The 27,673-nt window shown below is 50.0% G+C and overlaps 1 protein-coding gene across 2 annotated transcripts in view; it reads left to right on the top strand.

Annotated features, from left to right (window-relative positions):
* The window catches only part of CLUAP1 (clusterin associated protein 1), a 225,791-nt gene that overhangs the window by 184,024 nt on the left and 14,094 nt on the right, over positions 1-27,673 (top strand). For both annotated transcript variants that reach the window (XM_044980159.1, XM_044980158.1), the window contains exon 10: positions 15,482-15,589. In XM_044980159.1, coding sequence (XP_044836094.1) covers positions 15,482-15,589 — 108 coding nt within the window. The remainder of the gene's footprint in view (positions 1-15,481; positions 15,590-27,673) is intronic.

The following is a 27,673-nucleotide window of genomic DNA, read 5'->3' on the forward strand; positions in this document are numbered from 1 at the left end:
TCTTCTGACAAGGAAAACGTGACGGAAACAGTGAATAACAACAAACTACTCTTAATACTCAACTACACAGTGGGGGGATGAAACTTGGATTTGGGACTGGGTGATCCAGGAAGGGAAGCACTTCTCATACTTTAGGGAATGAGAGCTGTTTGGTACATGAGCGCTCTGCTGGGGTGGAGTGACAGTTTTCACGGCCCCTAGCGCCCCTCCTTCTTGTGATTTTTGGTGAGGGGGGGACAGGACTTTGTGGCGGGGGAAGGCGGTTGCAGATACAGTTCAGGGGGGCTCTCTGCTCCTGCCTGCGGTCCTGCAGAACATCTACAAGGCGCCGGAGCGTGTCCATTTGCTCCCTCATTAGCCCAAGCAGCGTTTGAGTCGCCTGCTGGTCTTCCTGCCACCACCTGTCCTCCCGTTCGCTGTGTGAGCGCTGGTGCTGACATAGGGTCTCCCTCCACTGTCTCTGCTTGGCCGCCTCGGCTCTGGAGCAAGCCATCAGTTCCGAGAACATGTCGTCCCTAGTCTTTTTCTTTTGCCGCCTAATCTGCGCCAGCCTCTGTGAGGGGGATGCCGGGACAGTTCGTGAAAGAGTCACAGCTGTGTGATGGGAAAAAGGAAGTGATTTCCTTGAAAAGATACATGTTTGCGAACACTGAACACAGTCTACTCAGTTTCAGTGAGCAAGACCATACAGGGCACCTAGTCTCACGAGCTCTCAGGACAAGTTCGAGATTTCGGAATACGCTTTCATTGGCTGCGGTCTTGCACAGGAGATCGGACAAGCGGGGCGGTACAGCTGAATCCGTGTAGCAGCCAGGCCTGGTAAGCACTACACTATAGGCTGCTTAACAGTTAATGGATAGCTGTGCCCTCCCGCTGAAGGCAATCTGTAAAGCATAAAGTCTGACCCTGTTCCAGCCCCTCGCGGCTGTGCCCGGGAAAGATCACTGTATGCTTTTCCTCTGTGGCCTCCAACACGTGGCTGTTAAACGAAGGTCATTGCTATGCAAAGTAAAAGTCAAGCATTCACAATAGTAACAGTACACTAATTGCCCTAATTAGATGCAGCAGTCGCCGAACGAGATTACCCTGAGGCGGGTCACTCGGAGAGAGAGAGAGAGGATGCTGCGAGAATCCCTGCACAGACCAGGACCGTATGCTGCCATGCTGGTGGAGGCAATGATTCCACTGTACATTAGGATGGCCTGGCGCGGAAGAGTGTGCTTCCACGGAGCACCAAATAAGGCACCTCTCCCCAGGAACCTCCTGCGGAGGCTTTTCGAGCTCCTGTACGAGAGCTTCGTGGAAGTGTCCCAGGAGGATTTCTGTTCCATCCCTATATGTGTGGACCTTCTTTTTATATAGTTTTATATGGAAAAGTTTTTATATAGTTTTTATATATTTTTTATTCCTGTTTTTTAAAAAATAAAGGTTCTTCTTCGAGTGATTGCTCCTATGCATTCCATGTAGGTGTGCGCGCCGCGCGTGCACGGCTTCTCCGGAACATTTTTACCCTAGCAACTCCGGCGGGCCGGCTGGGCGCCCCCTGGAGTGGCGCCGCTATGGCGCTGGATATATACCCCAGCCGGCCCGTCCGCTCCTCAGTTCCTTCTTCCCGCCCGTGACGGCCAGTAGGAACAGTGGAGTGCTCCCTTACCTCCACAGCCCTAGCGTTCTCCATAGTTTTAGTGTATATAGTTGTTAGTAATTAGTTAAGTTTCTTGTTATAGTTGTATATATAGTTGTATAATATAGTTGTTAGGAAATTAGAGGAGTTAGCCCTCTTCTTCCGCCCCGGTGCGGGCTTATGCCTGGAGCACCGGGATTCAAGCCCTGCGCGGCTTGCCAGTGGCCCATGCCGGTGAGTGACCCGCACGACTCCTGCCTCCGCTGCCTCGGAGAGTCGCACAGATCAGATAAGTGCCCGATTTGCGTGGCCTTCAAGCCTCGTACGAGGAAGGAGCGGGACTCTCGCCTGAAGCAACTGCTCATGGAGGCTGCTCTCCAACCCCCAGCGCCAGCTCCATCGGCGCCGAAGCCTACCTCGACGAGCAGCGCACCGGCAGCACCGAGCCGCTCCGGTGCCGAGGCCTCCCGACACCCGGCACCGAAGACCCGGCACCGCTCCCTCTCTCCGGGGAAGAAGCAGAAAGTGCCGAAGACGGCCTCTGCGAAGCAGCAGCAGAAGCCGTTAGCCCAGCCGCCTCCGACAAAAACGGTACAGGCTGAGGCAGTGCACAAGAAGTGCACCGGGCCGTCGACTCCGGCGCCGCAAGGGCCGTCGAGTCCGGCACCGCCCAGCTCCCCGGTACCTACCGAGGAAGAGCTGAGGATCCCGTCCACGCCTGAGGCGTTTGCGACGGCGAGAGAGCTGATCGAACTCACGACAGCTACGAGCCATCAGCTCCCGGCACCGCCGGTGCGGACACTCAAGTCGATCGGGAAACCGCTGATGATGCGCCCTCCTTCCCCGGGCGACCGAGACGATCGGGGCCCCAGGATCCGGTCTCGATCCCGGTCTCACTCAAGGCGACGGTCGCCGACACACCGGGCCCGATCCATGAGACGGTCAACGTCGAGACGCCGCTCCCCGTCTCGGCGCCGGTCGCAGTCCCGGCACCGCTCTCAATCGCGGTACCGGTCGCACTCCCGGCGACGCTCCAGGTCCCGGTCGCCGAGTCACCGGCACCGCAGCAGGTCCGGTTCCAGGCATCGCTTGCGGCACCGAGACTCACGCAGCCACTCAAGGCGCCGCTGCTCGCGCTCGAGATCCGGCTCCCGGCACCGCCGGTTGAGCTCCCGGCGCCGTCGGTCGAGCTCCCGGCACCGCCGGTCGAGCTCCCGGCGCCGTCGGTCGAGCTCCCGATACCGCGCCACGCGCAGGTCCCGCTCGCCACTTAGGTCGCATGACGACCGGCACCGACCTTCGGCACCGGAGAGACATTTGACACCGGCACCGGCCGTCCGCCCGGGGACCGCCACGGCTCCTCCCTGGCCTTCGCGGGAACCCTCCATTGCTTCCCCTGAGGGCAGTGCGGTAGACTTCCGGGCGGGGTCTCTTCCGTGGGACCATGGACCCCAGCAGTGGGGATTTTGGGTACCCTGGGCCCAGCATGAGCAAGGGCCTCCCCTTCCACTGAGGCAGCCAGGCTCGGCGCGTTCGGTGCCGGAGGCCACTATCAGCAGGCCCCCCCCGTCTCCAACGGCGCAGACCGCCGCTCACGGCCCACCGTTGGGGCATGAGGCACTGGCACCTGATCGCCCAGAGGTAGAGCAGGCACTGGAAGAGGTGCTGCCAGGACACTCCTCGTCCTCCTCTCCCGACGAGGCGGTGGCAGGGGCGTCACCATCAGAACCCCCGCCTATTGACCTCAAGGCGCATCAGGACCTTCTCCGAAGGGTAGCGAAAGCCATTAACCTGCCCATCGAGGAGGTCCAAGAGGTCGATGACCCGATCACAGATGTCGTGGGAGCGGAGGCCCCTGTGAGAGTAGCGCTGCCATTCATCCGCACAATCCAGCGGAACAATGCTGCCATCTGGCAGTCGCCTTCCTCCGTCCCTCCCACGGCGCGCGGGGTGGAGAGAAAGTATTCCGTCCCGCCCAAAGGGTACGAATTTCTCTATGTGCACCCAACCCCGGACTCTCTGGTTGGCCAGTCCGTGAATGACCGGGAACGTCACGGACAGCCGGCCGCTGCACCGAAGTCCAAGGAGTCCCGGCGCATGGACTTGTTGGGGCACAAGATTTATTCAGCGGGCGGTCTCCAGCTCCGCATTGCGAATCAAATGGCCCTCCTGTTCCGATACACGTTCAACATCTTGGGGTGCCTGGAAAATTCGCAGAGCTGACCCCACAGGACTCCCGCCGGGAATTCTCGGCGCTCCTGGAAGAGGGCAAGATGGCCTCCAGGACCTTAATCAAAGCGTCTGTGGACTCAGCGGACTCGGGGGCCAGAACTATAGCTTCCGGAGTAACCATGCGGCGCATTGCGTGGCTGCAATCTTCCACTTTGCCGCCGGAGGTGCAATACACCCTCCAGGACCTCCCCTTTGAGACGCAGGGTCTCTTCTCCGAAAAGACAGACGCGAGAATTCAGACCCTAAAGGACGGGCGGGTGGCGATCCGTACTTTGGGCATGCACACGCCGGCCACCCAGAGGCGATCGTTCCGGCAGCAACCCTACCGACCCGTCCCGCAGGCCAGGTCTCGGCCATTTAATAATCGAAGGGCAGCCCCCTTCCGCTGCAGACCGTCGGGGGGGGCGGCGTAACCAGACCCAGGGCTCATCCAAGGCCCCTCAAGGTCCAAAGCCGGCCTTTTGATGGGACGCCCGAGGACGGCCCACCACTCTCCCCCCAGGATCCATCCCTTTTGTTTTCAAGTCGCCTTTCCCGCTTCCTCCGGGCGTGGTGTTCTATAACATCGGACAGCTGGGTCCTCAACACCGTCCAGCAGGGCTACCGCCTACAGTTTATTTCGCCCCCTCCCTCCCACCCACCTTCCCCGTCCCTCTTCAGGGACCCCTCTCACGAGCAAGTCCTCTTACAGGAGGTCCAGACTCTGTTGAGCGTGGGTGCCATCGAGGAGGTGCCTCCCAGCAGGCGGGGCAGGGGATTCTACTCCAGATACTTTCTCATCCCCAAGGCGAAAGGAGGCCTTCGTCCCATCTTAGACCTCCGGGAGCTCAACAGGTACCTGTGCAAGCTCAAGTTTCGGATGGTAACCTTGGGGACCATTATCCCTTCCTTGGATCCGGGAGACTGGTTTGCCGCCCTCGACATGAAGGATGCTTACTTTCATGTAGCAATTTACCCCCCCCCCACAGACGCTACCTGCGCTTCATGGTCAACGAAGCCCACTACCAGTTTGCGGTGTTACCCTTCGGCCTCTCCACCGCACCGAGAGTATTCACCAAGTGCATGGCGGTCGTGGCCGCAGCCCTCCGTCGTCGTCGAATCCATGTGTACCCATATCTCGACGACTGGCTGATTCGTGGTCGCTCCCAAGAGCTGGTGGCGGCTCAGGTGTGCGAGATACTGCATCTGGTCCGGTCTCTGGGCCTACTTATCAACGCCGAAAAGTCCCACTTAGTTCCAGCGCAAAGAGTGGAATTCATAGGAGCAGTCCTCGACTCCAATCTGGCCAGAGCCTGCCTCCCTCGTGCTCGGCACGAGACGTTGGCCTCCCTTATACGGACACTGCAGGCCTTTCCTACGACAACGGTGCGATCCTGCCTGCGTCTCCTGGGTCACATGGCAGCGTGCACGTTTGTGACCGCGCATGCAAGGCTGCGCCTTCGCCCGTTCCAAATGTGGCTGGCATCGGTGTACCGCCCCCATCGCGACCCCATGGACATGGTGGTGACGGTTGCGAGACCCACTCTCCAGACGCTCACCTGGTGGCTGGATCCGGAGATAGTCTGCGCAGGGGTTCCGTTCCGCCCTCCTCGCCCGTCGGTCACCCTGACTACGGACGCCTCGGCTCTGGGATGGGGTGCTCACATGGGAGACCTGCACACCCAGGGTCTCTGGTCAGCCCACGAGCTCTCCCTCCACATCAACATCCGGGAGCTGAGAGCAATCCGCTTGGCGTGTCTCACCTTTCGAACCCACCTCCAGGACCGCTGTGTAGCGGTGTATATGGACAACACCGCAGCAATGTTCTATGTCAACAAGCAGGGCGGAGCCCGCTCCTCCCCGCTTTGCAAAGAGGCGATGCTCCTATGGGATCTTTGCGTGACCCACTCGATTCACCTCGAAGCGTTTTTTCTGCCAGGGGTGCAGAACACGTTGGCCGACCATCTGAGCAGGTCCTTCGCCTCCCACAAGTGGTCCCTTCGCCCGGATGTGGCTTACACCATTTTCCAGAGGTGGGGGTTTCCCCAGATAGACCTCTTTGCTTCCCGGGCCAACCGGAAATGCCACAGGTTCTGCTCCTACCAGGGTCAAGCTCCAGGCTCCCTCTCGGATGTGTTCCTCCTGCCATGGACGGATCCCCTCCTCTACACGTTTCCCCCGTTTCCGCTCGTCCACCGAATGTTACTCAAGCTTCGGAGGGACAGGGCCCGCGTAATACTCGTCGCCCCGGCCTGGCCGAGACAGCACTGGTACACCCTGCTGCTCGAGCTGTCAGTTCGGGATCCCATTACCCTGCCACTGTGGCCGGACCTCATCACTCAGGACCTCGGCAGGCTTTGTCACCCGAACCTGCAGTCGCTGCATCTTACAGCTTGGTTCCTGAGTGGTTAACCAACGCAGAGAGGAGTTGTTCGTGGCCAGTGCAACAAGTTCTGCTGGAAAGCAGGAAGCCTTCGACGCGCTCTACCTACCTCGCGAAGTGGAAACGCTTCGCACTCTGGTGCGACCAGCGAGGTCTTAACCCGTTCTTGGCCCCCATCCAGACCGTTCTCGACTACCTCTGGTACCTGAAAGGTCAAGGTCTCGCGATCTCGTCCCTGAAGGTGCACCTGGCGGCCCTGTCAGCCTTTCGACCCGCTATAGGAGGTCGCTCCGTCTTCTCCAACCCAATGGTTGCCCGCTTCCTTAAAGGGCTAGACCGTCTCTACCCTCAGGTGCGTCCTCCTGCTCCGACTTGGGATCTGAAACTGGTTCTCGCCCAGATGATGGGGCCACCCTTCGAGCCCCTGGCCACGTGCTCTCTGCTCCATCTCACCTGGAAGACGGCCTTCCTCGTGGCAATCACATCCGCCAGACGAGTCTCGGAACTCTGCACCCTGACGGCAGGTCCCCCGTATACCGTCTTCCACGGGGACAAAGTGCAGCTTCGACCACACCCGGCCTTCCTCCCCAAGGTGGTGTCGGCCTTCCATCTCAACCAAGAGATCTTCCTCCCGGTTTTCTTTCCGAAGCCGCACGCCTCACCTCGTGAGCAGCAGCTCCACACCCTGGACGTCCGCAGGGCCCTCGCTTTTTACATCGACCGGACAAAGCCCTTCCGGCGTTCCGCCCAGCTCTTTGTGGCAATTGCTGACCGCATGAAAGGCGAGCCGGTCTCCTCGCAGCGGATTTCATCCTGGGTGACGTCCTGCATACGAACGTGCTATGAGCTTGCTCGCGTCCCCCCGTGCCGACTCACCGCACACTCGACGAGGGCGCACGCCTCGTCGGCCGCCTTCCTGGCCCATGTCCCCATCCAGGACATCTGTAGAGCGGCCACCTGGTCTTCGGTCCACACCTTCGCTTCCCACTACGCGTTGGTGCAGCAGTCTCGAGACGACGCAGCCTTCGGCTCCGCGGTATTACACTCCGCCACGTCTCATTCCGACCCCACCGCCTAGGTAAGGCTTGGGAATCACCTACATGGAATGCTTAGGAGCAATCACTCGAAGAAGAAAAGACGGTTACTCACCGTAGTAACTGGTGTTCTTCGAGATGTGTTGCTCCTATCCATTCCAGACCCGCCCTCCTTCCCCACTGTCGGAATAGCCGGCAAGAAGGAACTGAGGAGCGGACGGGCCGGCTGGGGTATATATCCAGCGCCATAGCGGCGCCACTCCAGGGGGCGCCCAGCCGGCCCGCCGGAGTTGCTAGGGTAAAAATGTTCCGGAGAAGCCGTGCACGCGCGGCGCGCACACCTACATGGAATGGATAGGAGCAACACATCTCGAAGAACACCAGTTACTACGGTGAGTAACCATCTTTTTCCATGTTTATAGCACTTACCGACTGATCCTTCCCCTGATTCTGAGTCCAGGTTAACGGCCGGGGAGGGTTGGTAGGGGATCTCTGTGAGGGTGATGAAGAGATCCTGGCTGTCGGGGAAAGCGGTATTGTAAGCGCTGTCGCCTGCGTCATCCTCCACAAACCCTTCCTCATCTTCCCCATCGGCGAACATCGCCGAGGAACTGCCCCTCGACACTATCCCATACTCAGAGTCCACGGTCACTGGTGGGGCAGTGGTGGCAGACCCACCTAGAATGGCATGCAGTGCCTCGTAGAAGCGGCATGTCTGGGGCTGGGCTCCGGAGCGTCCGTTTGCCGCTCTGACTTTTTGGTAGCCTTGTCTCAGGTCCTTGATTTTCACGCGGCACTGCGTTGTATCCCGGCTGTATCCTCTGAGTGCCATGGCTTTGGAGACCTTCTCGTAGGTCTTTGCATTCCGTTTGTTGGAGCGCAACTCCGAAAGCACAGACTCATCGCCCCACACAGCGATCAGATCCAGGACTTCACGGTCTGTCCATGCTGGGGACCTCTTTCTATTCTGGGATTGCATGGACTCCTCTGCTGGAGAGCTCTGCATCGCTGCCGGTGCTGCTGAGCTCGCTCCGATGTCCAACCAGGACATCAGATTCAAAGTGCCCAGACAGGAAAAGGAATTCAAATTTTCCCGGGTCGTTTCCTGTGTGGCTGGTCAGAGAATCCAAGCTTGGACTGCTGTCCAGAGCGTCAACAGAGTGGTGCACTGTGGGATAGCTCCCGGAGCTAGTAAGTTCGATTTGCATCCACACCTAGCCTAATTCGAGATAGCCATGTCGAATTTAGCGCTACTCCCCTCGTCGGGGTGGAGTACCGAATTCGAACTAAAGAGCCCTCTAGGTCGAATTAAACGGCTTCCTGGTGTGGACGGTTGAGCGGTTAATTCGAATTAACGCTGCTAAATTCGATTTAAAGTCCTAGTGTAGACCAGGCCTAAGGTATGTAAGTTGACACATGAGTGGCTCCATTGAGTTTAGAGAGTATACACGTGTGCAGGATTGGGGCATCACAGCTGGAAGTTGGGCTGCTGACTCTCTTGAGTCCCTTTAAAAATCCCAACATACATTTTTTTTTTAAAGAAAATTATGGTCTTGTCTTTCTTGTTTGATTTAAAGTTTCACTGAATTGAATTAGATTTTATTTTTTAGATCAAGTACTTATAAACTGCCAGTTTGATTTTCCCATAGTGTGTTTTTATCAAAATCAGCGCAGAAAACAGCATCTTAGGGAATCCAATAATTGTTATGGATCTAACCCATGTGTTCTCAAAGCTCTGATTTTATCATGGAATTAAACATGTTAATGCTAAATAACGTATTTGATCCTAAAGTTTATCACTAAATCCAGTGCCTTTAATGTAAATCAGTCTCAGTGTTCTTGCTCCAATACCATTTTGTTTTACAATTGGATACTTGTAGCAAAATATTTATACTAGCTAATGAATCTGTAATGAAATCACTGTCAGTCTTAAATTATGCTGTTTTTCTTTCAAGCACTATGAATTAACTGAAAAGAAATAATTTACATGTGGCTATTAAATCAACCTGTCTACCAGACTGTTCTCTGAAGCCAATATGTATATGTGAGAACCAATAATGTATCTGCTGAAAACAATATATTTCAACTCAAACCAATATGTGGGTGTTCTGGCTGAGCTGGTTTAATTGAAACTAGGAAACTGGTGCAGTTTTACTGAAAGCTGTGTAGGAAAAGAGCTGAAGCTCCAGAAAGTCCATCCTATTCTCTCTCAGGGTGAATCTACAAGTATTCTCAATTGCAGGGGCGGCTCTAGGTATTTTGCCACCCCAAGCACGGCAGGCAGGCTGCCTTCAGCGGCTTGCCTGCGGGAGGTCCCTGGGCCCGCGGATTTGGCGGCACGCCTGCGGGAGATCCGCCAAAGCCGCGGGACCAGCTGACCCTCTGCAGGCATGCCGCCCTCGCAGCGACCGACAGAGCACTCCCCATGGCTTGCTGCCCCAGGCACGCGCTTGGCGTGCTGGTGCCTGGAGCCGCCCCTGCTCAATTGCATTGTAGCAAGTAACAACAAAGGCCAAGCTCCTCATAGGTATATAGTCAATGGGAGTTAGGAGCCTAAACACCTTTGATGATCTGGGCCAAAGTGTGGAACACTTTCTGTTATTAGAAGGTTGGCTGTGGGCTAAATTCATGGAGGTTAAGTCCATTAATGGCTATTAGCCAGGATGGGTAAGGAATGGTGTCCCTAGCCTCTGTCTGTCAGAGGATGGAGATGGATGGCAGAAGAGAGATGACTTGATGTTTACTTGTTAGGTTCACTGCCTCTGGGGCACCTGGCATTGGCCGCTGTCAGCAGACAGGATACTGGGCTGTATGGACCTTTGGTCTGACCCAGTATGGCCGTTCTTATGTTCTTATGTCCTTTGATTTCTTTAATAGTTAAAACAAGTGCCGACAGACAATGGCCCTTCTTGGTCTGAACAGTCTTATGGGATGTATAGGCTCTGTGGATCACATATGTATTAAAGATGAGGGGATCTGCTGACTGCCCCCTTGAGCTCCTGGCAAGCTGCCAGTGATGACCTAGGTTGGGCACCCCTGAATTACTGAATGTTCATTAAACATCCATCATTAAAAGACAGATTATCTTTATTTCAACCTATGTGCCAGCTTTATTAGAACATGTACTACACTCCTTATGTCAGTCTGTCAGTCTGAACTAGTATGGTGTATTGCACTCATTGCTTTCCCCCAATACGAAAAAATGAAATTTAAACTTTCCCATTAATGGATATTCCATGCTCCTTCGAACCGGTACATTGCAACTTGCACTAGTTTGTGACTCCTCCTGGATTTAAGACCTGTAATCAGTTTCTTCCCGAAAGTGGTATTAATTTAATCTGTTATTGAATTTTGTCCTCATTTTGGATATCAGGCATATTGCTCTGACACCCACACACTTTGGGTATACGTGACAGAAGGAGGCACCAGGGTCTGTGGAACAGGAGATAAAAAAAGGTGACAACTTGCAGGGACAGCAGAAGAGTGTGCTGCTTTAATCCCATTAAGGAACGCTTACACAGCTTGCCGTCACCATGTATTTTAAAAATTAATTTGCAATAATAAGACATGTCTCTGTTTTTGATTCCTTTGTACCACAGTCTAGCACAAGTTCTGGTTTGTTGCTAATAACTTGGAGGATTGTGTACAAGACAGAGCAGAGGTGTGAGTGATAGTTTATTTCAATTTGAGTAGGATGAGTTATGGCATAGCAGTAGTTTTTTAATTAAAGGAAAAACGTGCTGGGCTTTCTTTCAGAGTGGTGGGCAAGAGCTTTGGAGACATAGACCCCATTATGCATTATTGAGTTTGTGTCTATAATCCCCATTTTCCTGTTCATCAAGCGGTTGCTCATATACAGGGAGAGAGCTCCATTGCTGGGGTTCTTTGGTTTTAGCATGAGCCTTGTTGTTTTTGTTATAACACATCCAAATGCCTGTCAGACAGTTTAAAGAAACAATTCACTATCTTCCTATATAGTCACAACAAAAATTGTTTAAAAGTTGCTGCTCAATGGGGTAAACGATGTGGTGGGTTAATGTACTGATAGTTAACCTGATGGAGGGTTTCATCTTTAATTGCTATTGGAAATTAGGGGTGAGATTTTGAAAGGCACAAATGAAAGCAAGGTCCTCACCTCCCACTGACTTTCATTGCCCAGTGTGCTTTGAAAAATTCTCTAGAATATGGTCCAAACCACATTCTAATTGGCTGGTTGGGCCTTTTGTAAGCCACACATTAAAATGTTTTTCAGTGATGAAATCTCAGCTTTCTGCCATTCAGAGTCAGTTAAAGACTCCCTACACCCATTTAAGTGAGTGGGGGAGGAAAAGTCAATGGGGAACAAGGCAAAGAGAGACAGTATGTGTGTGGAGGGAATGAGGGGGGCCAAGGAAAGCAGTTGGGACTGAAGAAAGGAAGAGGCTGGAGGAGAAAAACTAAGATTTAGGCTCTCTTCTCCCCACAAAGAACTTGCCATTTCAGAAGCAGCTTAGAGCTATCCAGCCACTTACCATCTCTGCAGTTGCTGTTTTAGCTGTTCCTACAACAGCATTCACCCTGGGATTCAAGGATCAAGCCCACTTTCTAGCAGAAAAGCTCAGTGGGAATTGTTTGATAGCACCAACTTAACACACAGCATTTTAAAAAATTGAAAGATAAAAGTTGCTTCTTAAAAAAACAAACTAGAAGCAAATAACTGGCATTTAATAGCAGCTGCATGAACCATTCGTACCCTGTCTTGTATGTAGAGCACCAAATCCTGAGACCCTTACTTAGTTTATACTGAGCCCTTACTAAGATGTTTGCATAAGCAAGGGCTGAATAAAATCTGACTCTAATGAATATTGAATAAATGGAAATGGTATTTGGTTCAAACTCAATAATAGACAGAGCAGTAAACGATTGCCTCACATGGCTGTTACAGCAAATATAAATTCTAAATAATATTGTTAGTTAATTCCATAATCTCACCAAACAATGTCTCAAGTGCCTCTCTTCTTTTATATTTTCTCAGTAACCTGGTAATATGATCATACGGTTATGATAAAAACAGGCTAGCATTTATACATTTACCTGTAATTAGAAGTTGTAAGGGAATGTCAGTTTACCACTAATCATAATTAAAGGAGGACGTATCCATTTTCTAGAATGACATTTTGATAATTAAATCTACCCTGAAAAGGTTTGCTTATCTTCTCCAAAATGATTCATTTGTTTTTGTTTCTGAATTGCACACTGCACAGGCTAAATCCTTACTCTGAGTGCTCTGGGCTTTGTGCCGGTACTGTTGACTGAGAAGGTTAGCATAAGTATTCTCTTCTGCCTGCAGGTAATGTTTGTTGATAACATGACAGTTTTAAAATGGGGCCAGATCATCAGCTGATGTAAATGGTATAGTTCCATTTAAGTCAACAGAGCTACATCAGTTTACACAAGCTAAGGATGTGGCCCATAAATCGCAATGAACAATGAAACAAGTAGCCTCCCCAGGAACTAGAAGGCAGGCTTCAAACAAGCAGCCTGCCAGTCCTGAGTGAGGAGAGGCATTTGGTAGGTGAGAGAGGGGTGGGGTCCATTGCAGATGGACAGGAGGGTGATATGAACTGGAAAGAGGAAAGAAGAGCTGATGTCATTGGAAGGGACTTAAAGGAAATGGAGCCTTTTTCTAACCTTCCACCCATCTCTTAACCCCTGCTGGGCCACTATAAGAACAGGCTATGTGGGAGTGAAAAGTGTCTGAGTCAGCCATGTCAGGGATACAACAAAGTTGAGTTTCTAATTATGTAGCTTCCAACAGGTATTTGAATTACTATGCAGGTTAAACAAAGTCTCAGGTGTAAGCCAGAATGTGGCTCAACACCTGTTTGAAATTGAATTTCCACTTAGCTCTCTAGCTGACCTAAGGGAATCCCTGGAGCATGAAAGATCTGATCAGAGCAGCTGACCAACCTGTGACCCACTTCCTTGTGGAATATCATGAAAGGTAGCAAGCCTATTGGGGGCTGGGGTCAGGGATCTTATCAGGGATTGGACAGAAGGAGTTGGATACTGATGATCTATTTGGGATTCAAGAGAGCCTCTTCAGGTTCATAGGGCAGGTTGGGGAGAGGGAATCGGGGACTGAGGGAAGAACTGATTGGGCTGGGGAAAATAGAGTGGTGGAAAATGGAAATCTCTAAGGCCTGGTCTACACTAAGGGGGGGGGGGTCGAACTAAGGTACGCAAGTTCAGCTACGTGAATAGCGTAGCTGAACTCGAACTACCTTAGTTCGAAGTACTCACCCATCCAAACGCCGTGGGATCGAAGTCCGCGGCTCCCCCGTCGACTCCGCCACCGCCGTTCGTGGTGGTGGAGTTCTGGAGTCGACGGGAGCGCGTTCGGAGTTCGATATATCGCGTCTAGATTAGACGCGATATATCGAACTCCGAGAAGTCGAACGCTAGCCGCCGACCCGGACGGTAAGTATAGACATACCCTAAGTATTTGGAGAAGTATCTGAACTGTGGGGAACTGCCCTATTCCTCCAAACATATTGGGGTTCACCCAGCACTATTTTCAATAATCTGAGGATATTACAGTGTATTGTTCTGATCCATTATTAAATGTCTTTGATATCGCTCATGTCAGACTGAGGTAGTAAGAGACTTAAGTTCATGCTTTGTAAAACCTTTTACAAGATTTTTATTCTATAATGAGCTGCCAAAATAGTACCCTCTGACTGTACACTGATAAGATTCATACCCAGAGAGTATATTTAGAATATTGCCTTAGTAATACTATCTTGTCTCAAGGCTTTTATATGGTACTTCCTGTTCATCTCAATTTCTTTGATAACCGTTCTTGGTAATAATGCCTTCTTCTTGGGGAGCTAGGAGGTTGGCTGTTCCCCCGCAATGCAGCAGAGAGCGCTCTGGTTCCATATACCTAGAACTTCTGATGTTTGAGGATTATTAATTTCATTTGAGGGGTTATTTTTAGCAATTTTTTAGTTTTATGTAGATGTCCAAAATGGGGGCTGGGGGAATTGGGGGCTTTCTCTTTGTGTATAGCATAATATATATTACTCATTGCTTTGATGTATACTGTAACGTCAGGGTTTTTTGTGGAGCAGATGTTGCAGCTCAGAAAGAATCCCAATTGGACCCTCCCCTGCATCCACATCTGATTGGTCCCTCACAGCTGCAGGATCCTGCCCACCCAAGCCCTGGCTCCCAGCCCTGGGGAGAGGAAGAGCCCCACAGGGAGGTGCTGACAGACAGCTGTTGCTGCATCCCAGGTCTGCACCAGCTGCCCTGCCACCATGACAGGGAGCGACACTGCCCCCCCCCACCTCAAGAGTGAGTCCCCAGGTACTCCTCCCAGTATAGTCATGCCCCTTCAGCACCCCCCAAATACTCCCCAGTACACACATACACCTCCAGCATCTGCCAAATTCCCCCTTCAACACCCCCCAAATATCTCCCAGTACACACAAACCCCTCCAGCACCCCTCAACTGTACTCCCCTGCAGCTCCCCCCTGCCCCTGCCAGCAGTATCATCTTTGGGGGGAACCTGAAACATGGTAACCCTACTTAAATACAAGTAACCCTTTCTGGTGTTTCCTGGTGTTTATTGGAGAAATACCTATTTCTTTTCTTTTTTGTATTGTGGGTATTTTATGAATGTTCATCAGTTAAAGCAAAAAATCAGAAGCCCTCCATACACCCTACACCCTGACCCATACGGTGTCCTGTTTTTGTTTTGGGTGATTGCCAGAAACTCATGATTGCGCCATAATAGAGTCCTAGCCAGAGCAGATTTCCTTAGGTATGTCTGCACTGCAGTTAGACACCCACAGCTGGCCAATGCCAGCTGACTCAGCTCCCGGGACTCGGGCTAAAGGGCTGTTTAATTGTGGAGCAGATGTTTGGGGTCAGGCTGCAGCCCGAGCTCTGGGAACCTCCCACCACAAAGGGTCCTAGAGCCCAGACTCTAGCCTGATCCTGAATGTCTCCACCACAGTTAAACTGCCCCTTAACCCAAACACTGCAAGCCTGAGTCAGCTGGCACGGGCCAGCCGCAGGTTTTTAATTGCAGGTTTTTAATTGCAGTGTAGACATTGAGCCAGGAATCCCTGAACAGAAGCAGAGAGCATTAGCATGCCCTTGCACCCAGCCACTGTGTTGAACTGCTGTGGCGTTGTCTTTTTACATTAATTTGGTGCTGTTGGTGTTTTTGTTTTAACCAGGTAACGATGATTCAGACATAGAGATCCAAGAGGACGAGGGATCTGCTAGTGAAGAGGAAGACAGGCAGCTAATAAAGCAGCGCACGGCCATGGAGATCCTGATGCAAGGTATCCTCACTTCCCCTTAATTCCCCCTCTTTGATGGGACATACTAGAAGTGCTCCTCCTGACTGTTCAGCACAGGGTTTGGATACTTTTTTTTGTGGGACACTTTGGGTATAAGTTCCTGTTAGGGTTCATGAGCTTGCACCCTGCTCAGTTCTCTTGAGCTGACAGGGGTACTGTAGTGCTTCAGAGAAGAGGGGTCTTTTCAAGGGAGCCAAGGCAAGGGAAATTTTACTGGAAATAGCTTTGGAAATAGCCGTAGGCCTGTGGTCCCAATGCCTGACTGGGGAGCTCTTCCTTTCCTTTCGCGGTAGATGTAGAGTGAACTCACATATTCCCTACACCAGCGGTTCTCAAACTATGGGTCAGGACCCCATTTTAATGGGGTTGTCAGGGCTGGCTTTTAGACTTGCTGGGACCCAGGGCTAAAGCCCAAGCCCGAGGGCTTCAGCCCTGGGCAGCAGGGCTCAGGTTAAAGGCCCCTGCTTGGGACTGAAGCCTTTGGGCTCCCCTCTCCCCTAGATGGCGGGGCTTGGGCGGGCTCAGGCTTCAGTCCCCACCTCCTGGGGTCGTGTAGTATTTTTTGTTGGCAGAAGGAAGTCACGGTGCAATGAAGTTTGAGAACCCCTGCCCTACACTAACCTCCTGAGGTGCTGCTTCAAAACTTGGCCTTTTGTTGTATTCACAATGCCACCCAAACTGCCCTGGTAATGGCCCAAGAAACTTGAACTGTTTCCTGTATGGAAGGACTGGTTGGCTCACATGATTGTAATAACGTATGAGTTGAAGATTTTAACCTCTAGGATACTAGTTCCAGCACAGCCTTATAATAATAGGAGATACACCAATCTCCTAGAACTGGAAGGGACCTTGAAAGGTCATAGAGTCCAGCCCCCTGCCTTCACTAGCAGGACCAATTTTTGCCCCAGATCCCTAAGTGGCCCCTCAAGGATTGAACTCACAACCCTGGGTTTAGCAGGCTAATGCTCAAACCACTGAGCTATCCCTCCCCCCACTTGACCAGTAGTGACTCAGAGGAGTTGCCATTGGAGGGTTGCTTTGGTGGCTTGTGTGTAGTGAGCTGATGCTCTCGGTTCAGTTCCTACATTAAAAATAAAAAGCACCTAATTGTCACCTTGGGGCAGTTTCAGCAGAGGCTAAGTATTTAAAAGAGCCAGAGCCAATGAATTATCTCTTCACTGGCATCAGTGGACCTCTGGGCCAGGAGCAAAGGAGCCATGTGGGGAAGCTCATACAGCTGCTGCTCCTGCTGGAACCTGTTTTTTGGAAAAACTGGCGAGTCTTCACCTAATTCTGTTCTCATCTACTGCAGCATCACTCTGTTAATTTTCCTAGAGTTATTTTGGATTTAGGCTGGTGTATGTGCGAGCAGAGCCAGACCCTGGATCTCGGCCAGGAACATTTCAAACATTTTTATCCCAAACTGTTTGCCATGATTTTTATTCTAAATAAAAGTACTTTCACTCTCTCAAAAACCACCAGAAACACAAATATTCACAAATAATTTTTACATCAGAATTTATCAGAAAAGACCCAGCGTGCATCTTGGTTTTGGTGCTATGGGAATGGTTAGCCCTGAACTGTATATGAGCTCATTCTTGGTCACTGCTCCAGTATACAGCTAAATACTGTACTTACTTCCATCTTTGCTGATTGCCTTTGCCAATTTCCAATTGTTAACATTGAGACAAAACAAAGCACAAGGTAGCTGGCTATAGTCAAATGGTTGGCCATTAACAGCAGCTTCGGGAGGAAGAAACAGCATCTAAAAGCAATGGATTTTACTGTGAGTAGGGTTTTTTTAGGAAAAGCTTTGCTGCTGCAAATAACTATGGCTGCAGACTTGTTATTAATACAAGTATTATTTGTTATGCTTCATGTAGGCAATTCCCAATCTCCTGATAGATCTTCACTGCCAGAGTGCCTAGATTGCTTGCCACAGTTTCATAGTTACTGTGCCTCCATACTTAATAGACTTCTGATACATATCCACCTCTGAACTTTCCGATAATTTATCTGATCTCTCTGTTTGCTGAATCAAGAGTGGCCATCTCTCTCAGCTGCACCCTCTCCTTACCTTCCTGTACCTCGCATTTCTTTCTTCACTGCTCTGTCCTCTGCTTGTCTGCACAGCAACATTGCACCATCTCTTGCTATGTCACATGGCACCAGGAGGCAAATTATCTGCAACTAAGGACACTGCTTGTAATTGACCTAAAACATCAAGGGACGTACTCAGATCTCACAAGGAGTAGTATCTTACTTCATGAGTATACCTATTATTTTCATTTTCTCTGTTGTTTACCCCCTGACAAGCTGAATAGCAAAGTGACAAATGTGAAGCCTATTCATATCTAATCAGATGATTAGATGGCACAGTGATTACATGTAGTGCACTGATCTGTCACTTCATTTCTGGAGACTAAGGTTCCAACCTGAATTTTCAGTCATAAGTGAAATAAGTTCAGAGTCTAGTCAAGCTTCCAGTGTAACCTTGGCTCATGTAATAAAACCATTACAGAATGTGGCACATGTTGATGGTTTGTGCTCAGGAATAGCCCAGTAATGGGAATGCTACAGATTCAGACAGAGATGGTCTGTGTTTACATAGCTGCATGAGAGAGCCTGACTGCATTAAGTCAACCATTATTCAGTGCTGTCAGTTTTCTCAGCAACTTTATCCAGGGTGCTAATGAAGCCCAGTTATCCAGATGGCTTGGGGAGCATGCCCAAAATTCAGTAGCTCTTGCTCTCTATTCTAAGAATTGAAGAGCTCCCAACTCTAGAAATATCATCTCTGTGTTTATATTTGGGGATGAGGTTTGACAGCCTAGGCTATAGCAACCCAAGACTGGTTTGGTTTTTGGTGTGGGAGGATGGTCTTTAGTAATGCAAAGTCAAAGAATAAGAGATCTAGATTTCCTAAAGCATATTAACATTCCAGCAGCTGCGTGTGGGATTGCTGTGATAATGGTGTGTTGGCTGACAAGCTAACAAATGTATTTGGAGAAAATCTATTCTTGTGAAAAGCTACATTGTTTAACACAGTCCTGGCAAGGATGAGTATGGAAATGTTGCAGAAGAGAAAAGGCTTTTTATTCAGAAAGCAAAATGCATCTTACAGGAGCATGTGGAACTAAGTATGTATGAATCAAACCTAAGAGATATATTCTGGCTGGCAGTGCATCCGGGGGTCAGAGAGCCTGGTCCCCATGTCCGTGTACGTCCACTGTCTGACTTGCTGGTAACAGCTCTGCACATGTGTGGGGGTGGCTGCACTGCACGGATCGTTCCTAATCTCATTACCAATGGATTTCTCAGAGGGACTGCACGTTGAGCCGCATGTAACCAAAGTATGCTGCACTTTGACACTGCTTTTGTGGCATGTGTGAGCACCTTTTTGAAAGGTGGGAAAATGGCATTTCCACCCTAGCCCAGATTTGTACTTAAATTTGCGCTTAAGAAGATGGTGTACGAAAGGCTCTAATCCAGAGCCCAGCAGCTGATTTGAACCAGGCACTGGGCAGAGGTGCAGGGGAGGAATCCTCTCCCCCCACTAGGCAGGCTGCAGAATGATTACAGAGCTGCTCTGTGGAGGCTACTCTAGCCCAACTCCTGCAATAGCTTTCATGGGCACTTTTGCCACCCTTTGAGGAGGATCTGCATAGAAGCAGATCCTTAGTGCCCATCCTGCCCATGCCCTGCCCCTACACAGAGAGACCCTGCAAAACTGAAATACCTCACTTGGGACCTCTCAGAATCCTTCCTTGCAGCACAAGACCTGCAGAGTAGCGGGGGAGTGGACTGGCAGTGAAATGGACAGACTGTTCTCTGGAAATCATTCCTCCAAAATTCCTGCTTTCACTCCCATTTTCTCCAGCTTGCAACCGTGTTCACACCTCAGCTGCTGAATTTCTAGCATGCTCCCTTCTCTCCAGTCTCACTGAGGTGTGAAGAAACTACAGATGGGTCATTAAGCTGGTGGGGGAAATTCAATAAGGAATGCACAACAGCTGTCTGTTCCTTGTTTAGGTTCTCACAGGTTTCCATGGATTTTCTCCTGCTTTTCAAAACATGAAAAAAATTATTATTATTGGGGTGTTTAATAATAATCCAGTTCTTACTGACTCTCTGGGTCTTAAAGAAAAACACAGCTGTGAAACCAAAACTAAGACTTAACAAGGGAGAATCTGGAAGTGCACGTACATTAGAAAGGCATCAGGATCAAAGATTTCTTGTAGTATAGCTGCACTGTACAGTGAACATTTTGCCCTGTAGAGTGAAATTCACTCCTGTGCAGAAGGTCAGCACAAGGCCCTATGCATCACATAAGAGCTTCCATGCTGGGTCACACCATGGTCCATCTTGCCCAGTATCCTGTCTCTGACAATGGGCTGTACCAGAGCTTCAGGGGAAATATATAGAACATGGCAGTATGGAGTGATCCACCCCTCTTCCACTCGTGACATCTGGTAATCAGGGGTTTAAGGTTTAGGCTATCTCCAAGCATAGGGTTGCATACCTGACCATCTTGGCTAATAGTGATTAATGGACCTATCCTCTATGAATTTATCCAATTCTCTTTTGAACCCAGTTGGGATTTTGGCCATCATAACATCCTGAGGCAATGAGTTCCAAAGGTGAGTTGTGCGCTGTGTGAAAAAGTACTTCTTGTTTGCATTAAACCTGCAGCCTGTTAATTTCATTGGGTGACCCTTGTTTTTGGTATTGAGTGAAAAGGTAAGTAATACTTCTCTATTCTCTTTTTTCCACACCATTCATGATTTTATAGACCCCTTAGGCGTCTCTTTTCTAAAATGAACAGTCCCAATCTTTTTAATCTCACCTCATATGGAAGCCGTTCCATACCCTTTATCATCTTTGTTGCCCTTCTCTGAACCTGTTCCAGTTTTGTTACATCCTTTTTTAGATGGAGCAAATAGACCTGGACACAGTATTCAAGCTGTGAGCGCACGAGGGATTTATATAGTAGCATTATGATATTTTCTGTCTTATTTTCTATCCTTTTCCTAATAATTCCTAACCTACTGTTAGCCTTTTTGACCACTGCTGCACATTGAGCAGACATTTTTAGAGAACTATCCATGGAGACTCCAAGATCTTTCTTGGGTGGTAGCAGCTCATTTAGAACTCACCACGGTACATGTATAGTTGGAATTATTTTTTCCAATGTGCATTACTTTGCACTTACCATTGAATTTCATCTGCCATTTTGTTGCCCAGTCACCCAGTTTTGTGAGATCCCTCTGTAATTCCTTGAAGTCTGCTTTGGACTTAAGTCCCATATAAAATGCTAGGGCCCTGTCCTGCAACCTGGCTTTATGTGAGCAGACCCCCTTTTACCTGCACAGAGCTTATTACAGAATGGCATCTTCCTTCTTAATGTTTCCAGGCCATCCTCACAGGATTGGTGTGCACAGAAACTCCCAAGAAATATTGGAGTAAAACTTCCTTCCTGTTGTAAGCAAATGCATTGGATCCCACCCCACTAGAAAACCAGAGGAGAGTGTCTCCCTCATGGTCCTGCCATCCTTGGGTTTCAGAGTACTACACAACTCTGAAGGATTTGTCAAGGGTTTTTTCATTAGACAGTGTTGTTTAGTGGATAAAGCACTAGGCAGGGATTCAGGAGACCTGTGTTCTATTCCTTTCTCTGCCATTCTGCCACATGATTTGGGCAAGTAACAGCCTCTCTGTGCCTCAGTTTCCCTATGTGTAAAATGGGTATAAAGATATTGACCTTTGTAAAGTGCTTTGAGATTTACTGATGAAAAGTGCTGGATAGCTCAGTGGTTTGAGCATTGGCCTGCTAAACGCAGGGTTGTGAATTCAATGCTTGAGGGGGCCGTTTAGGGATCTGAAGCAAAAAATCTGTCTGGGGATTGGTCCTGTTTGGAGCAGGGGGTTGGACTAGATGACCTCCTGAGGTCCCTTCCAACCCTGATATTCTATGAGAGCTAAGCATTATTATTATTTTACACCTGCTTTCACAAATCTAATACTGAGAGACTATTTGTGTGCTTTTGAAATGCTAATGACTGTGGCATCTGGGACCTGATCATGAAAGTTACTGAGCACTTGTACCTCCAGTTGAAGTTGACAGGATTTTCAAGTGCTCAACACCTCTCAGATTCAGACCCTTGGAACTGAATGTACTTTGACAAATGCACCAGAGGGCAGACCTGCCACCCTGTCATGGAGTGAAGTGGGCAAACAGCCTGAGCTAGACACAGAATGGCACCTGTCACTTGGACTCTGCTGAGCCTCCATATGGCTTTTTTTTTTGCACGTCCATTCCCTGGAGGGGATGACAGTTATTGTTTTTATAACCACGGAAGGTAAGTGTTGGACCCAAGACTCATAAAGAGCTCCAGTCAGTTCCCTCGGTAAATGCACCTTCAAGCAGTTGTTTTAAATGGTAGTATTTGCTCAAGAGACCAGAAGGGCTCCTTAAACATTTCATTAGGCAGTTTGTTAAAATCCACAGTATGGAGCCAATGGACTGTGTTCCAGCTGATCTCATATTTACATATTCATCACATTATTTACCAAACACTAGGAAAGCTCCTTCATGCAACTGCACCTAAAAGATATTTGTACACAGTGCATAGAAAACACAGAGAAATGTGCAGTTAATCACAACAGCCCAGTTCTTTTAATGGGGCATCTCTCCCAAGTACTAGAGACACCAGGGTTAGAGACTTAGTTTGGGACTTCAAAGGACATTAAGGGAGTTAGGTGTTCAACTGCCCTGACAGTCAATGGGATTTGGTCACCTACCTTCAACTCCTTTGCACATCACAGCCTAATTCCTTGCCAAGTCTTTAAAATCAGAAGTGGTTTTGAACTCTAGAAATACAACCCAACCATCTGACCCTGGTAGTGTAGAATAGGCCCTGATTTAAAGCCTATTACAGTGAGTCTTTCACTGATTGATGTAGGCTTTAGATTATGTTCCTGTGCTAAAACTATAGAGGAAAGGCCAAAAGCCTGCCCGAAGTATAGAACGTATTCAGCTCTTGCATGGCAAACAGAACCACTCTAGCTATTTCATAGTGGATGAAGCACAGGGTAGCTCTGTCCCTGTCACACCAGTTTTCAGAGCAACTGACAGCCTACAGCAGGAATTTACTGAATTGGTATTGACCTCCATGACTTTTTCACACTAAGTCGCTCCCTAATGAACATCTTCAAGTGCAGTTTTACTCTGAAAAGTGACTCTGGGAATGGGTGACAGGGGATGGATCACTTGATGATTACCTGTTCTGTTCATTCCCTCTGAAGCACCTGGCATTGGCCACTGGCGGAAGACAGGATACTGGGCTAGATGGACCTTTGGTCTGACCCAACATGGCCATTTTTTGTTGATCTTACATTCTGTTCCCATGGCAGCCTGGGGCTCCCTGCTATTGTCTCTCACTGATTCTAGAGCAAGGGGACTTAGTGTATGAGTAAAAGGAGGTTGTTTCTAACAGCAAGCCCTGCAAATTCCCCCTGGGATCTGAGAGTTGGGTTGGGTTATTTTCTCCTTCTCACACATCATCACCAGTAATAAAGGTTCTGCCGGAAAAAATCTGCCTTTACTGACACCTGTGTGATTCCATTGCCTTCAAATTCCATCCCCAAGGACATCTGTGCACTAATCTGGTGTTCAGCCGGATTGCCACATTGACTGGAACTTAGTAAATACTCTTGTTCATGCTGCCCAGGAAGAGTAGACTCCAAGCTCCTTCCCTCCTGTGTATGTGTCAAGAAGCCAAGCTTCTTTCAATCGACTCGCTGAACAATGAGTGCTATGTCCTAGAAAAAGGGTTGCACATTGAAATCAGACACAAATAAACTCTTCTCAAATAGGGATTTCATTTTCTCCTTCCAACCACCAATCTGCACTCCAGTAGAATCATGTTCAGGTACTTGGCCTGGGCCTCTTGCAGCCTGTATCAGCCGAATTAAGTCTCATAGAGAATGTATGAGATTACAGATCATAGATAACCATGATGACCTAGTCTGACCTCGTGCACATTGCAGGCCTCAGAACCTCACCCAGCCACTCCTGTAATAGGCCCATAATCTTTCGCTGAGTTACTGAAGTCCTGAAATCTGATTTAAAGACAGCAAGTTACAGAGAATCCACAATTAACTCTTGTTCAAACCAGCAAGTGACCCATACCCCACTCTGCAGAGGAAAGTAAAAAACTCCAAGGATCTCTGCCAATCTGACCTGGGGGAGGGGTGGGGGATTCCTTCTCAATCTCAAATATGGCGATCAGTTAGACCAAGGGTGGCTCCAGAGCTACATGCGGCTCTCCAGAGGTTAATATGCAGCTCCTTACATAAGCGCCAACTCCAGGGCTGGAGCTACAGGCACCAACTTTCCAGTGTGCTACAGGGTGCTCAGTGATCAACCCTGGGCTCTGCCCCCAGCCCCACTCCACTCCTTCCCCCAAGGCTCCCACCCCTTCCCCTGAGTCTGCCATGCCCTTGCTCCTCCTCCTCCCCTCCCCTCCCAAGCCTCCTGCGCATCACAAAACAGCTGATCACGGTGTGGGGGACGCGCAGGGATGGAGGGTTAGGTGCTGGTCGGCAGTGCTGCTGGTAGGTGAGAGACACTGGGGGTAGGGGGGAGTTGACGGGGGGCTGCTGACTTGTTACTCTGGCTCTTTGGCAATGCACATTGGTAAATTCTGGCTCCTTCTCAGGCTCAGGTTGGCCACCCCTGAGTTAGACCCTGAGCATGTGGGCAAGACCAACCAGCCAAACACCTGGGAAAGAATTCTCTATAGTAACTCAGAGCCCTCCCCATCTAGTATCCCATCTCGTAGCAGTCACAGATGGGCCATATGCCACTGTAGGCAACTTTATCATACCTTCCCTTCCATAAACTTATCAAGCCCAGTCTTGAAACAAGTTAGGTTTTTTGCCCCCACTGCTCCCCTTGGAAGGCTGTTCTAGAACGTCACTCCTCTGACGGTTAGAAACCTTCAAATTTCAAGCCTGTACTTGTAGATGACCAGTTTATACCCATTTGTTCTCAGGCGTGGGGGTTAATACATGTCCACTGCTGGATTGTGGCCCCAGTGTAGACAGTGCACAGTTATTACACTGCCAGCTGCAGCAAGCGTCACATGCAGAGGGAAAACTGCAGACGCTTGAACGGTGGAACCCTGGATACATGTTCATTTCCAGTTTTCAATAGCTCAGCAGCTACATACTTTACAGAGCACGTCAATCTGAATCCAGAGACATAGTGAATAACAGCATGTTCATTACTAGCATTATACCCAATTATCACTTTGTACAACCTGTCCCTGCTGAACTCACGTTGTCTGTAAGTAAACCCAGCAAACTTCCATTCACTTAGAAACCTCTGTGGCAGGAGTAAATCAGTGAGTACTAAACTCCAGAGCAGGCCCTGAAATCCCAGGCTAAACTGAGCTGAACTGAGTAAACTGCAAGTGACATACGCCTCCGTATGTGCCAGCTCTTCCTGTTCTGCAGACACAAGCCCTCTATTTTCAGACTCTCCTCAGGAACATGAGTAAATGTACTTGTGTCCTCTATCAGCCCCTCTTACTCCCCCTACAGAGGCTCATACACAGAGTTGGTTTTGAATATCTGAATTTTAAAATGTGCTGTCTTCACTGTAGAGACTCTTCTAGTAACCTGGAAGAGCTCACTTTTGCTAATGCTCAGTGTATTGAGCACCCTCGCCCTAACCTCTTCAGGATCAGTCAGTCTCCGGAGGTTGTGTCACAGGGCCTGATTCTCATCCCACTCCAGTGTCACAGAAGTGTAACTCCATTGACTTAATGGAGCTACTCCTGATTTACATGAATGTAAGGAGGAGCAAAAGTCACACCCACAGGCCTGATCTACACTAGTGGAGGGGATCAATCTAAGATACGCAGCTTCAGCTACGAGAATAGTTTGTTCTCCTGAAAAGTCCAGTCTTTTAACAGCTATTCATTTAGTAGCTACCTCTTGCATGTCCATATTATAGTATATCTCACCACCCCAAGCCAAAGCCTGCATCTAGGGCAGGGGTGGGCAAACTTCTTGGCCTAAGGGCCACATCGGGTTTCCAAAATTGTATGAAGGGTCAGTTAGGGGAGGCTGTGCCTCCCCAAACAGCCAGGTGTGGCCCGGCCCCCACCCCCTATCCGACCCCCCCTGCTTCTTACCCCCTGACGGCCCCCAGGACTCCTGCCCCATCCACCCCCCCCTGCTCCCTGTCCCTGACTGCACCTAGATCCCTGCCCCTGACTGCCCCCCACCGCCCCATCCAACCTCTCCTCTCATTCCTGACTGCCCCCCCCGGCCTCTGCCCCATCCAACCACCCCAGTTCCCTGGCCCCTGACCTCCCCCGGAAACCCTGCCCCTGACTGCCCCCTGCTGCCCCATCCAACCCCCCCTCTCCTTCCTGACTGCCCCCCTCGAACCCGTGCCCCCATTCAACCCCCCTGTTCCCTGGCTTCTGACCACCCCACCCCTATCCACACCCCTGACCACCACCCCAAACTCCCCTGCCCTCTATCCAACCCCCCTGCTCCCTGCCCCCTTACCGCTGCCTGGAGCACCAGTGGCCGGCAGCCTGGTACACCAGTGGCCGGTGATGCTACAGCCACACTGCTCAGAGCACCAGAACGGACAGCAGTGCTGCGCAGCTGGAGCCAGCCACGCCACAGTGCAGTGCAGAGCACTGGGTCAGGCCAGCTCTGCAGCTGTGCTGCCGTCCAGAGCATTGTACTGGCGGCGCAGTGAACTGAGGCTGGTGGGGAGGGGGAAGAGCAGGGGAGGGACCGGGAGCTAGCCAGGAGCTCAGGGGCCAGGCAGCAGGGTCCCACAGGCCGGATGTGGCCCATGGGCCGTAGTTTGCCCACCTCTAATCTAGGGGCTGTTAGAGTGACCCGCAAAGGGAGCAAGTCTGCCCCCTTGTGCTTCTCGCATGAAGAAGGCTGGAAGGGTTTGTTTAAAGTTGTTGGTTTTTCACCTTATAAATCAAGTCTTGTCTGTCCCAGAGGGCTAGTCTCTGGCAGCTAGAGGGCTAGTGATAACAGGAGAGTGAAATCTGAGCAATGAGGTCTGGGTTTTTTGTCAGCCTTCTGGTTTGGTTTGGTTTTTGTTAACAATGAGTTAACTCCAGTGTCTAATGAAGACTTGGCTGAAAGGAAGTCAGAGGTTCCACTCCTTGCTCTTTCACCTAAAGTGCCAGAGCTCATTACAGACATCTCTGAGCAGGTTTGACATTCCTTATATTTCCAAGGTAAGAAGCAAGCAGTTGTAACCCTTCTGCCCGTCTGAGTTGGCAGCAACAAGGGCCGGGTTCAGTATCTAGGGGTTCTGTTTCAATAACACAATGCAAAACCGGCTCGAGCCCCCACCCAGTGACCTGGGACAATTACATAGCACCCCTTGGGTGCTCTAAGAGTCAATACTTCCCCTCTCACAAGCACAGAGTCTGAGTGTAGCAAAATCCTTTTAATAAAGGAAGGAAACAATTCAGCATTATATCTTCAGTCCTCCCCCCCCAACGCAGCACTCAGTGATTTCAGCTTGTAGTAGAGGAACTTCAGTGCTGGTGCACCATTGGCCCAAAGTGAATTCAGCTTAGCAGCTCCTAACTAAACTCCTAATAGAATCAAAATTAGTTTTGATATTCCACAGGGGCAAGACAGCACTGCAGTTGGTGTTTCAGACCCACACTACCAACTCTTCTCAATTCACTGGGTTTTGGAACCCATGTCCCTTGTCTAGCGAATGCTACTTAGTTGATGATGAGTTCCTCTGTCATAAAACAGTTCCACTGTCCTTGATTCACATAATCAGGATAACAACACTTTATTCTTCCTGCCCCAATAACAGAGAAACTGGGGATCCCACAGCAGCCAAAGTGACCATTTGGGCTGCTGTGGGCTCATGCTAGGCAGGGTGGGTGTGCCTATGCAAACAAGATCAGCCCCTGAAGTTCTTTTCCACAACTCGCCACAATTCACCACCAGATGTCAGGGTAGAGTCAGGGTAGAGCTCATCCTGACTCTGCTTAC

Source organism: Mauremys mutica, chromosome 11 (genome assembly GCF_020497125.1).
Source record: "Mauremys mutica isolate MM-2020 ecotype Southern chromosome 11, ASM2049712v1, whole genome shotgun sequence".
In the NCBI taxonomy this organism is placed as follows: Eukaryota; Metazoa; Chordata; order Testudines; family Geoemydidae; genus Mauremys; species Mauremys mutica.